General features: G+C 37.5%; 1 protein-coding gene across 1 annotated transcript in view; it reads right to left on the bottom strand.

Moving 5' to 3' along the window:
* The window catches only part of SEL1L (SEL1L adaptor subunit of ERAD E3 ubiquitin ligase), a 50986-nt gene extending 41039 nt beyond the window's left edge, over positions 1 to 9947 (bottom strand). The window contains exons 1-3 of the mRNA XM_006184269.3: positions 9749 to 9947; positions 4537 to 4574; positions 3456 to 3687 (exon numbers count right to left, since the gene is read on the bottom strand). Coding sequence (XP_006184331.1) covers positions 3456 to 3687; positions 4537 to 4574; positions 9749 to 9818 — 340 coding nt within the window. The 5' untranslated portion in view covers positions 9819 to 9947. The remainder of the gene's footprint in view (positions 1 to 3455; positions 3688 to 4536; positions 4575 to 9748) is intronic.
* Between the last annotated feature and the right edge of the window lie 2852 nt (positions 9948 to 12799).

Consider the following 12799-nt stretch of genomic DNA (forward strand, 5'->3'; position numbering starts at 1 on the left):
ATTATTATAAATCACTAAAATATATACTATGAACAAAAAGAACCACAAAGAAATCTTAAACTGCATTCAGTTGTCCTGTTGTTTAGTGGTAAGGTTGCCATTGTTATTTTGAAACTATGTATACCTTATTTTTTTTGTTTGTTTGATTAAAACAATATAACATTCATATTATTAGGTACCATAATTTTCAGCATCAGGGCAAGGAGACACAAACATAAAAGAAGCAAAACCCCCAACATATAGAAAGGACAAGCAGAGACCATTCTCTCCTTTTACTGTCCAAGAAACAGAGAGACAGAACGGTGACATGATCAAATCATCTGAGAAACATGCTAACAAGAGGCCTCTTGCAAACACACTCACGGTATCTACCACCTGGAGAGTCTTTACTTGGGGACTGCTTTAGCAGGATGGACCTGGTTCATCTAGACTGCTTAGTGTACATAAACCTAAGGTTTAATTATTTATCAGGTATGATCTCTTAGAAAATATCACACAAGACATGCAGTTATCAGGGAATAAACTGGAGATGTTTCATAACTGAAATAGCTCCCTTTTGTGGAAGTGACACTTCATATGTATCCTCATATGTTAAAATCTGGGCCAGAGTGCATCCCAGTTGAGACAAGACAGGACCGGGAAGCAGCTCTGGCAGTCACAGAGCTGTGACTTGTGTCTTGTGATAATCATATCTTTGAAAATATTAGTCAAGTTTGATAATGGGTAAGATCTCTCATTCTTGTGAGTCCAATCTGTCAATCTGACCGTTTGTATAATCTCACCTGTAATATTTAATTTGAACTGGAATAATCAATATGAATGTTACATTTCCTAACCATAGCCACCAAAAAGGTCTACAAATAATGACAACTCAGTTGCAATGCATAACCCTGGTGTCTACATTGTAGTATCTAAATACAATTTCCCACTAAAAGGAATCTGGGTTTCTTGGAGAAATGGCTGAGATTCATTTTTGGGTCAGGAAATGTGTAAGATGAATTTGGGACATCTCATCCTCCCTGAAAAAAGTTTAAAAGTTATCCTATGATTAGTCCTATGATTATACAAAGGAATGAACCTAAAGGGACTCTCAGTAGACAAAAATGGAATAACGTGAGCAATAAAAAGAATGATTGCAAAGGAGTAAGACATAGATGTATAAAACCCACGGATTTGTAATGATGCTCAAAAGCAAAGCAAAGCAAAACAAACAAAAACAGAAACATAATCACTGATCTCCTTTGGAGGTTGCTAGGGCACCAAATTATTATTTGAAAATATTTCAAGGGAAAGAGTCAAGCACTTATCCTCTGTATGGACTATATTTCCAGGTAACCAAATAGTTAATGAGGCAAAGTTCTTCTTTGTAAATGAATCCCCAGGTAACAAATGCAGAAGGAATAATGTTAGAAAGTCATCACTTTGCAACTTCTACTGAATTAATGGATCCAGAAAACAAACGAAATGGTTTCCAAAACCTCTAGGTGAAAGGTCAATGAGGAACTTTCGAATGGCTGGATCAGGCTGACACCACTCAACTTCACTGATCTACCACGAGAGGTGGCACCATCAGATACCATATACTTCCCAGGTAGTGCAGCGGGAAGTATACAACACTGTCTACGAATACACTCAATACAATATAGAACTAAATCTACCCAAGCCTCCGGAGCTGACTTCCAGTTCACAGACTAGACAGCAGATAGTGGAACCAGCTCGATTACAAGGATATGACCAGCTAGCTCTAGAATGTGGGAAATCGTATAGCACAAAGGACATTCTTTGTTTAACAAATAAAATGACACTTAAAAACAAGGGGGGGAGAATTGTTACAGATTAAAAGCCTAAGATCTTAGTGTGGATACAGACTGAAACAAACCAATTCCAAATAGCCATTTAAAACAACTGGGAAAACTGAGCAGAGTCTGGGTATTGGGCAATAAAGGAATAATAGCTAATTTTGTGGGTGTTACAATACTGTTGTATTTTTTGTTTAGTTGAAAAAAAATTCTTACTTTTAGAGATATGTACACAGGTAAAACAATGTGGAATTTGCTGTAAAATATTCCAAGAAAAAAAATAGGAGTAAATGTGTGTGGAGTGGTAGAGATGAAACAAGAACCAGAGTATAGGTGGCTGTTGAAGCTGGGTGATGGTGGGTACATGGGGGTCATTACATCCTCTACTTTTGTGCGTGTTTGGAAATCTCCAGAATGAAAAAAAAAAAGGAGTGGATAAAATAGTAATATTGGGCAAACATTTTTAAATTGTAACACATACTTGGCTGAGGTAGAGGAAAAGGAGTAGTTTCAAAGGAACTAATCAGATTTACTTTTCTGAAGAACAATTTAGCAATATGTATCAATTGTCCTTTAAAATTTTATATTTAGTCCAGCAAATTTCCTTTCAAGAATTCTCAGAAAATTTTCATAGATTTGCACAAAGATGCATTAAAAATGACCTCCCAGGGGAAAAAAAAATTGTTAAGGTATATTTACATGTAAATTTCTTTACAGCCATTAACCATCAAATTGTAAAAAAATATTAAATGATAGGGGAAAATGTTCACCTGTTAAGTGCAAAACGCAGGCTGTAAAATAGTTTATAAACATTTTGAACCAATTTAGTCTTCTATATATCTAGAAAAAAGCCTGAAAGAGTATCCTCCATGATGTTAACAGCTGTTATTTCTAGTTGATGGGATTAAGGTACTTTTAATTTTAAAAAATGGTTTCCTACTCTCTAGTATAAAATATTTATAATAAAAATATATTTTTAAAAGGTAAAATCTGGATCAATTCTTGAGATTGGCTAATAACAGAGAAAGGGGGTATGGCAGTGATCTTTGAAATAATAAACTAAATGACAGAAGGGTGGTGGGACAGGGCAGAGTGGACACATTAATAATTTTTAAAAGGGTAAGTATTTAAGCACAGTCTATTGCGAGAAAGATCAAGTTGTAAATTTAAAAATAGACTGTGTCAAGAAAGTTCTTGAAGAGGATTAAAGTTTTTAAGTAAGCTTCAATTGGAGAGGGATAAACACCTAACTCAGATTACCTAGGATGATTGAAAAGGTTATTGTAGTAAAAATCCTAACACAATTCTGAAAGTAACCAAAGCAGTGTGTTACACAACACTTACTGTCTCAGCTTCTATTTTGTGCACCACCCTGACAGACTGTTACATACTGGAGTCCAAAAAGGAATGTTAGAATATTAATACAACACAAAAGCAATTTTGACTATCAAATTCAGCTTATATGACTTGGGTCAAATCTGTTAAGTGAATAACTTTTATATCTTAAAATCTAGAAAATCCTGTAAAACTACACTCTATATATTACATGCAGTAAGTAGTCAGTAAAATAAGATTTGTGCACCTTCTACACCTGCTTTAAAATTTCAGTTGTCTCCTTCCTAAATCAGGCAAAAGCAATCGAAACGTCCAGACTACCTGGTTTCCGTACTTTCGTTGGGTCTTCATAGTCCTTGTTTTCTGGATTTGGAGAGTCTAGAAAGCTGATTTCTTCTGTGACACTTTCCCCTTCTTGGCTCTTGAGGCCGTCTTCCTCTTCTTGAATAGGTGATTCCAATTCTGATTCTTCTGAATCAAGAAATATCTGGCCAGCGACTACTCTGCCTGCTGGGCTATGGTCCTTTACTGACTCATCTGACGGCAAAGAAGTCTGAGAATATAAAGTATTTTTAGTTTCCAATAGTAACGAGCCTCCCTCCAACCTAATCTGACCTAATCCAGATGTATCTACTTCAGCTCCTAGAGTGTGTCATCCTCACTCGCCTCTGTAGACTCTGGTGTGTGCCCATCACTGCCTTCATCACATGTCTAACCCTGGCTCTTTCTTAAGATTTCAACTTAGATGTTACCTCCTGCCCCAGGAAGCCTTCTGTAATTCCTGAAGTCTAGGTTAGGGCCTTCCCCTACTTGCTCCCAATTTATCTTACACTTCCCTGAATGGTAGCCCTGTACTGTAACTTCCTGCTTCTTTTTTACCTTCTTTCTAGTCTAGAGATCAAGGATCATAACTGATTGGTCTTGAGTATGTAATAATCCATCTTATTCATTCAATCAATCAATTCAAGTGCAGTAACTCAAAATACATATATATATATTTTTAAAAAACTGATATAAGTGGAGACAAATGGCAGAGATTAAATCTTCAAATTTAAAAACTAAAGAAAAAAAAAGAAAATCAATCTCTCACTAGGTGGTAAAAATATAACTGCCTTAAGGCTCTTCAACACACACACATATACAGAGCACATTTAAACTGAAATCAAACCTAATAACCAATACTCTTAACAGAAATATTATTCTCTCTCCTATAGGTCAGTGATTTTTTTTTCCCCCAGAAGAACTAGAACTAACATTGATACCAGCTGTCTTTCTCTCTCTTTTTTTTTTAAATCCAATTCTGTTGCTCAAAAGATGCAGATTCCATATCCCTTCTAAAATACATAATTCATGCTTTTAAATTGGATATCAAACACTGGTCAATGCAAATTTGAGTACACACCTTGGAATCTAAGGATTCTTCTTGGCCACCTTCCTCATCTGTAAAGAAAATGTAAGGCTATTGAGTAATTTTTCTTGTTTGGAAATCACAGGTATTGTTAAAAGAAAGCATTTGATAAGAACAACAAATAACAATCAGACACTGGATAAATAAATCTAGAATTATCTAAAAATTGGTTGTATTCAACAACTATTTAGAAAAGATCAAGGGAAAGGAAAAAAAAGGTGCTGGGGGTAGTATTTTTTTCCACTTTCTCTAGGAAAGACATTAGCTTCATCTGTTACACAGGTAGGATGACCAAGAACACCACCCCCAAAACCAAAACCAGACATTTCTTCAGATGCCATCCAGTTCTTCTGTACATAGCACTACTCAGAGTGAGTTACTGAACTTACAAAAATAGAGCTCTGGTTTTGTGGTTCAGGATTCCACCCATTCTTTTCCTTTGTTCAGAATCTGGAGTTACTCTAGCTTATTTTAGTGATAATTAGCATATTATTGCTTAAGACTACTAAAATTGGACATTAAGAATTATTATTATTTGACAGCAGAGTTACCAAAGATATTTAGGATTTGTGTTCAACTTTACTGAAGATATAACCATGTACTCACTTACATGAAATCTATTTATTAAGAAATCAACAGGTTATATTAAATAAACAATAAATCCAGCCACAAGTTACATTTTTCTTCCAAATTCGTATCAGCTGTTCTGGCTTTGTCTGATTGCATTAAGTCTCCTTCCATTATTCAACCCAACAGCCATCCACAAATATTTGATCTTTGTAGTCCCGGCCAGTTAAAAAAAAAACAAAAACTGCCAGATGATCTCTAAGTTTCCTTCTTACTCTTAAAATTACCTGATTTTATCTAGGAATGAATGTCAGTATTGCCTGTTCCATAAATTGTATGAGGAAATTAACCAGTACACAAAACACTATAAGACCATGTCATTTTTTTTTACTAGAAAATTTGGTGTTATGGTTACCATTTATCTTTACTTCATATGATTATATCCTAAATATTATTGGTAACTCTCTAAGGTATAACAAAAACATGTTTTGGAGATTGTATTATCAAAGTACTTAGTTTACTTTAAGAAGTATGACCAACTCATTATATGCCAAATACATCTGTTTCTTTTGAATATTTGCAAAAACCAGTCTGCTAGTGAGGTTCTGTCATATATGAAAGTGCTGTAAATCCAAAGAAAAATTATAGCTACTTTTACATTCACTACTTTTATTTTTTAATTTATTTTAATGGAGGCACTGGGGATTGAACTCACGGACCTCATGCATGCTAAGGATGCACTTTACCACTGAGCTATACCCTCCCTTCTCACATTCACTACTTTTAGATTACCTTTCAGATGGTGGGTGGGAGGAGAGGGGTATAAAATGTATTATTCCCATAATGCCTACAATATTTAGATAGTGATGTCAATGAATGGACAATCATCCTTCATGCTAACTTCTTCACAAGTATTACCCAAAGCCCAAATTCTAACATATGGTTCAAGGTCCATTCTCAGCAAATCTTTGGATAAAGGAAAAAAAATTCATCTCTATCATATACCAAAGTTATATGTGTGAATGTATTTAATTAGTTGCAAACATTAACTAGTAAATGTATCAAGAGCAGACAGTAAATGTGAAATGCATAGGGTACATCCAAAAATACTGAAACTTTAGATTAGCTGGAACTCTTAAATCACTGATCATTCAATTTAGTACCCTGTTTCACAACAGGTCACATTTGTACCTAACACATAAATAATACAGATGCCTATAAATAAATTCTAAGACATGGACGTTTGAGACAGTACAAGCTGTCAGGCATTAGAGCAGTAGACTGTGCTTTTAAACTCCCAGAGACATGGGAGCTTGTGACTTCAGGGTTATTTCATATGAATTGCATCATGCTCCTCTTTTCTTTCTCTCTTCACAAACTAGAATATATACTAAGGTTACTGGTAAACAAGAAAATTCTTTCTCATTTGCTAAACTGGGAAAGCCTACTTCAGATGGTAATCTTAAAGCATAAACTATTTTCTCTTTCAAACTGATATATCCATTCACATAAAACTTTAAAGAAGTTTCTTATAACCTAGAAACTTCTGATAGGTCATCAGATAAAGATTAAAAAGACTGAATTCATGCATAAACAAAAAGAATACAGTAATGCTTTTTATCAGAACACATACATCAAGCAACAAGAAAAATGCAAAAGGATTCAGTGAAGAGTTACAGACTTCTCAACTCAACAGCATCATCCCCGAAATAATCATGGTTTACATTACTCTGGTAATCAAACACCTTCCTTTGAAACAGACCAATTTTCATTTTTATCATATCAGCTAGCAAAACTGCAAAGTACCAGGGATAGTCTTTCAGGGAAAAGTGATCATTACAAATTCACTGTCATGTATATTAACTGATTTATCTTCAAACACAAGAAGTCTTAAAAGTTTAGTGAAAAGAGACCAGACACGCTGTGTTCGGCTTTGCCACTGAATCTGTGTGGACCCTAGGACACTGCTGAATCCTAATTACTCCAAATCCAAGGCCTGGAGAGCTAGGCTCAAAACCTGGCTTCCTTACATATTTGCAGTTACACACGTGGTTCAACATGGCAAGCCTGCTCTGCCTCCTTTTTCTCAATATGTCAAAAGGGAATAATACCACCCGCTCTGTTGACTCACAATAAAGTTTTAAGGAACAAAGGAAGAGTGAAATTAAACATCCTCTGCAATCCGAGATCTACTCTTTGAATACATGGTGTTAATATAACTGTGACCTGAAATACTCAGCAGTGGACCTAATTTAAAAGGCCCTGTAATAGTGTTTGGGATAAAGAAAAAAAAAAAAAAAGGTAAATCATTTTAACCAGGAAGCCACAACCTGTCAAAAATAAGAAAACATGTAATATTTCTGAGAAAAGTTTCAGCATTTTTTCATTATTACCTCCAGAAAATGAAGGGGAAACATCTTTTTAATCTCTTCCTTTAAACTTATTCATTCAGAGAGAAAAGAAAACATTTCTAATAAAATAGTACATTTTTACATGCCTGTAAAACAAGGTATCAGGTAATACCTACTGACAACGATAGGATAAAGATTCCCTTTGCAAGCTGATCATATTCTACCTGGTAGTAAATGCAACTTGCTCTGGGAAACGACCAACACTCAAACAGTAAGTCAATACAAAACTCTGACCCAAAACTTGATCTTTAAATAGGAGCAAATCTTTAAATCCAAACTAAAAATGAGGTTGACATCCTGTATAAATAATTAAGTTGGTGAATAATAAAGTCAACTGAAAATCCATGTACCAATTTATAAAACTTTATCTCATATAAGTGTTTTATGATATTTGTACTTCAAATGAGAATAGCAGTACCTCTATTACTGGCCAGCATGCACACCTATATTGTTTTAGCTCTGGTTAAGTAAGAATCTTGCCTCTACCAGAGAAATGTTTCGGCAATTTAATCATGATGGAAATCAGAGCAGATGTTTTGTGAACCTAGCCCTCTGCTTGCATCAACACAACCTGAAAATTTAACACATCAGCATTAGCAGTCTTCTACTATAATATACTGAGAATCCCAACTGTTGATCAAAAAACTTCTTCAAGGATCATCTCCATGGACAAGCTTTTAATGTATGAAATCTAGTCAAAGGAAGAGGAAGGAAAACGTTTGTATGCTTTAATTTTCTTTAAGTTCTGCAAACTGAATTCAGAGGGATATATATCGTGTTCTTTAACTAGTAGTTTTTACACTTTAGTGTGAAGTATCACTTGTGAAACTTGCTAAACTACAGATGCCTCAACCTGTTCCAGACCTAAAACTGCATTTTTAACAAACCCTTAAGAGAAATTCTGATGCAAGTGGTTCTTGGTCCATCAAGTATGCTACCCATTACACTCAACGGTTTCATCTCATACTTCCTTTGATCAAATACCTGCTAGCAGTGCTTCAGGAGTAGCACTGAGTTTTAAAGATTTGGTCATGAACACAAATTAACACTGAAAGGAGGGGGGAAGACCTCAAAGCATGGTGTTGGCAGTAAAGTAACTGGCATATGCTTGTTGCTTTTGAAATGGTATGTTAAACCACATTATGGGTAGAATTTTAGGTTTAGACCTCTTATTTTAGAAGCAGAATGACGTTATGGCATTGACTTACAACTAGGACAGATAATTTGAGGATTCAAATAACCATCTGGGAAATTTTCTGTTGGAAAAAAAAAAAGAGTTGACATTTATACCCTGCCTTGTTCCAGAAAAAATTTAAAGCTACAGAACAGCTGTTTTGTTAACTGAAACTGATTAAGATTCAAAAGCTTTATCATATTAATTGTTTCTTTACCAACACCCTCAAAATACGCATTTTCAGACGTAGGCAGATTAAACTATTAAAATGAGAAAAAATAATTTTCAGAACCAGAGTATAAATCAGCTAATTGAAAAGTCAATTCAAAAGCATATGAATTTCTATATGTATATAAAAAGTTAAAACTAGTTGTTATCCACTTCACATTTATAAGGACCAAGATTTTTTCAAAAATCATAAAGTTACTATCAGCAAACATGAGGTAACTCAGAAACACTGTGACAGAGGTAAAAACCACTTTCTCAGGGATATTTCTTTACAAGGGCTCAATTACAGCAAAAGTCTTCATTTTTAAATAGACAAAAAGATGAGGACCATCTCAGTAAACCCACCAAACCACTGTCAACATCCTGGGGGATGGACCTGGCTCTGCCCAATGACAGCTCCAAGTGTGCCAATTAATTTAACTTACAAATCCCAAATCCAGAGTTTCAAAACCGATGCAGCACATAACCTACATGAGAGTCGTGGAAGCTCCGGTAGGGCTCCTGTGTCACTGTGGGTCTAAGCCAGCTGTCGGGATTCACACCCATGGAGTCAATTTCAGATTCGTGAGGAGTCACATAAAGTTTGTCAAGTGAGAAGAGGTGTGGGCAGGGTGACCGCCCCTTCTTTTCCTCCCCTCTCTTGCTCCCCTAAACATCTAATCTGGCCCAGGCCAATTGAAGCCCAAGAAATGACAGTGAGTGACAGGCCAGTGCGAGGTATGACCAGAGAGTGGAGTCCCCAGCTGGAGTTCCCATGGCCCTGCCCCGGGATGGAGGCCGGGGGGCGGTGGCTTCTGGCCTCCAGTCCGAGGGGGCGGATACTGACCCGAGGACGCCGAGGCAGAGCCCAGAAGCACCGCACAAAGCAGCAGCGTCAGCCCGACCCAGACCCGCATCCTGCTCTCAGGGCCGCTGCCACCCCCTGGAGCTGTCGCTTTCGCCTCTGCCGCCACCGACTCAGCCGCCGCCGCCGCCTCGCCGCTGCTCTTCCTGCTCTGGTCGCCTTCCTCCGCCTCTTCCCAGGCCTCCCTGCCCTAGCGCGCAGCCAATCCCCGCCCGCCGCCCCGGGCTCCTCACCCAATCGCCGCGGCCTTCCCGCCCACCTTATTGCCCCGCCCCCGGGGTCAAGCATTGGCCAATTATTATGCGAGCTTCTCACACCGGCTTTTCCGGTTGGACCACGGCCTCACCGACATGGCCCCCTCTAATTGGTAGATCCTGGGTTTACCCATCCCGGAATCAGAGCATGAGGCCGAGTTGGGAGAAAGTCGTCATCCAGACTACAATTCCCACAATGCGCTTCATGGGCCTTTCTCAGTGTTCACTCTTGGGAAACGTAGTCCATCCTGGGGCAATATTTAAAAGTGCAGGTGGCTGTTGAAATTAAGGGAACTTAGCTAACATCTGGACTGGACACCAACTCAAGGCCATGAACTCATAGACTTTTTTTTGGAGCCAAATAAGTATTAATAAACACACTTTATAAGGTTAACCGTTTGTAGTGTGTTAAGCTCCCCTTCCTCTTTGTTTTATTTAGAAAATTTGAATTAGACATGATATCAGCACTGAGGAAAAATACAACAGCTAGACTAGATTCGAGTTTTTTTTTTTTAAACTTAAACGAAACAGTACTGTATATACAGAAATCAGTGTGGAACTCACTACCCATCCTCTTTTCCTCTACAAAGCAAAACAAAATAAACCCCACTCAGTACAGATCATGTCAAGCTAGTATTCATTTTTACGAGGGCCACGAGGCAATAATTATCTGGAAAAGGGGGCCAACAGCCTTTGCAAAACCCTTTCGAACACTTGTCCTCATGCCTCTCCTTTTGTAAGTTACAGTGTTCCCTTCTTCATTGACTGCCCTGGTCTTACGCTGACTAGGTTCAGGAGTCCAGATTGATGTATTTGGAGATAAAGGTAACAGTGATTGCACTGCAGAAGCAGAAATAGTCTTTTGTATTAAGTATCAACTCCCACTAGGCATGCTCTCACTAGGTAGCTTGGCAGTGGCTTGGTACTCCTGCCCCTTCATCAAACTGTGTTATTCTGCTTTCCCTATTGTCCACCCACAGTCAGCTCTTAGGTCTGGAACCCAGACAATCTGAGTTCCGTGTTTTGGAGAAGTCCACACTGGCCACATATCTTGATACTCTGGGCACTTGTCTTCCATCTTCTTTGATAGAGAATCCTCTCTTCCAAGAAGAGAATTAAAAAACTACCTACTGTTCAATGTTCGCACTGGCAGGGATGAAGGAAAAATATTGTCCCACGGAAAAGAGTTTTCTTTTCTACTGCTACCTCTATGGCATGCATCTCTATTTCTGTCACTAACAATGTTTCTTCAGAGTTCCTCTGATTTTAAGTCATAAAGTCTGGTATAGTATGTGATCATTTTTCTCTTTCTCACTGAATACTACCCTACTGGCCCTCATTTTCCCTTACCTGCCTGATGCCTCTGATTTCTAGCCATGTTCACCAAAGCCATTCTCTCTTCACTCTAACCTAAACCACATACCAGGTCCAAATTAATTTTCCTTAAACACCACTTTTATATTCTTGTTCAAAATTTTTTGATGGCTGCTTCTGTCATAGAATGAAAAATGTTAGCACTTTTACTGACAAAATAGGAATTAGTGCTGACAGTTCTACTCTCTTGGGGAAGTATTGGGAAGGAAACTTCTGCCTTCCACTGGAGAAGCAGTGATTATCTGATTGATAATATTGGGCAAAGTTTGCTGCCTGGTTAAGACCCAAATTCTTTTTTCATCTTTTACTTTACTGAGTGTTTTTTATGCTTAAAGCCCTGTGCTAGGTGCTGTGATGACAAATTTCCAACTTCTCTTTTACTGCTTTCCAGATTTCCGCATGCACACTAGCTTGCCTTCTCATGGGCTCCCCTACCCTCACCCCACTGCCCTTGCCGCTGCTGCTTCTTAGCTACAACCTCGGCATCTTCCCAGTTTCACTTACATTTTTGTCGTGGCTGAGTTTTCTCTGCTCACGCCAGTCCTCATTAATCCTCATTTCTCTAAGTGTGTGTAGGACAGTCACAAACTTGCCTTTTAAATGGGTTGTAGCTTGCTGAGGCCAAAGGCAATTCTATAATTCAGTGTATAGATATATAGCATTGGATTTGCCACTTGCTAGCACTAGATAATTATTTGGTGATTAATAGATACACCTTACTTATGAAATATTTTAATAATATTTCAAAGCACATGCTGTCTACCATAGTTTAATCTGAAAATATCTACCATAGTTTTATCTTACAGGGAAAATTAAGGAGCACTTGCATCCTTATCATACAGGAAATTTACTTCACTCCTCTTCACCTCATCTGAAAAATGGATATGTTAATAATACCCTCTTCACCAGGTCTGTTGTGAGGTTCAAAAGAGATACACAGGGGAAAAAAATGCTTTCTTCATTATAGAATGGTCTACAAACATTATTTCTTATTGATTGCTTGGTTGAAGCAAAGGAGCAAAACAAACTAAAAATTAGTTTTTATTAAAACTAACAAAATTAATTTTATTCCCTTAATTTGAAAAGGGTTTAGAGCTGCTAGAGCTGTTGTCTTTACCCAGCAATGAGTAATTGATGTGTTCTGAGACTTTGACTCCCTGGGGGAAATTCCAAGTCTCCAAAGCAGGTCCAGAATATGATGTGGGAAAGCCAGGTTTGTGTTGTCAGCCTGCTGCATTGCATGATGATTAATTAGTAAAAAGGTTGTGAATTCTCCATGGCCTTATCTGGTCTAAGCATACACTCCTCAAGGTTTCCTGCCAATATTCCCCGTTAAAGTTATGTACTCAGTCTCCTCGTGCAAAATGTTAATATTATTTGTTAATTCATAGACTTCTTTACTATT

The sequence above is a fragment of the Camelus ferus genome, chromosome 6 (genome assembly GCF_009834535.1).
Source record: "Camelus ferus isolate YT-003-E chromosome 6, BCGSAC_Cfer_1.0, whole genome shotgun sequence".
In the NCBI taxonomy this organism is placed as follows: domain Eukaryota; kingdom Metazoa; phylum Chordata; class Mammalia; order Artiodactyla; family Camelidae; genus Camelus; species Camelus ferus.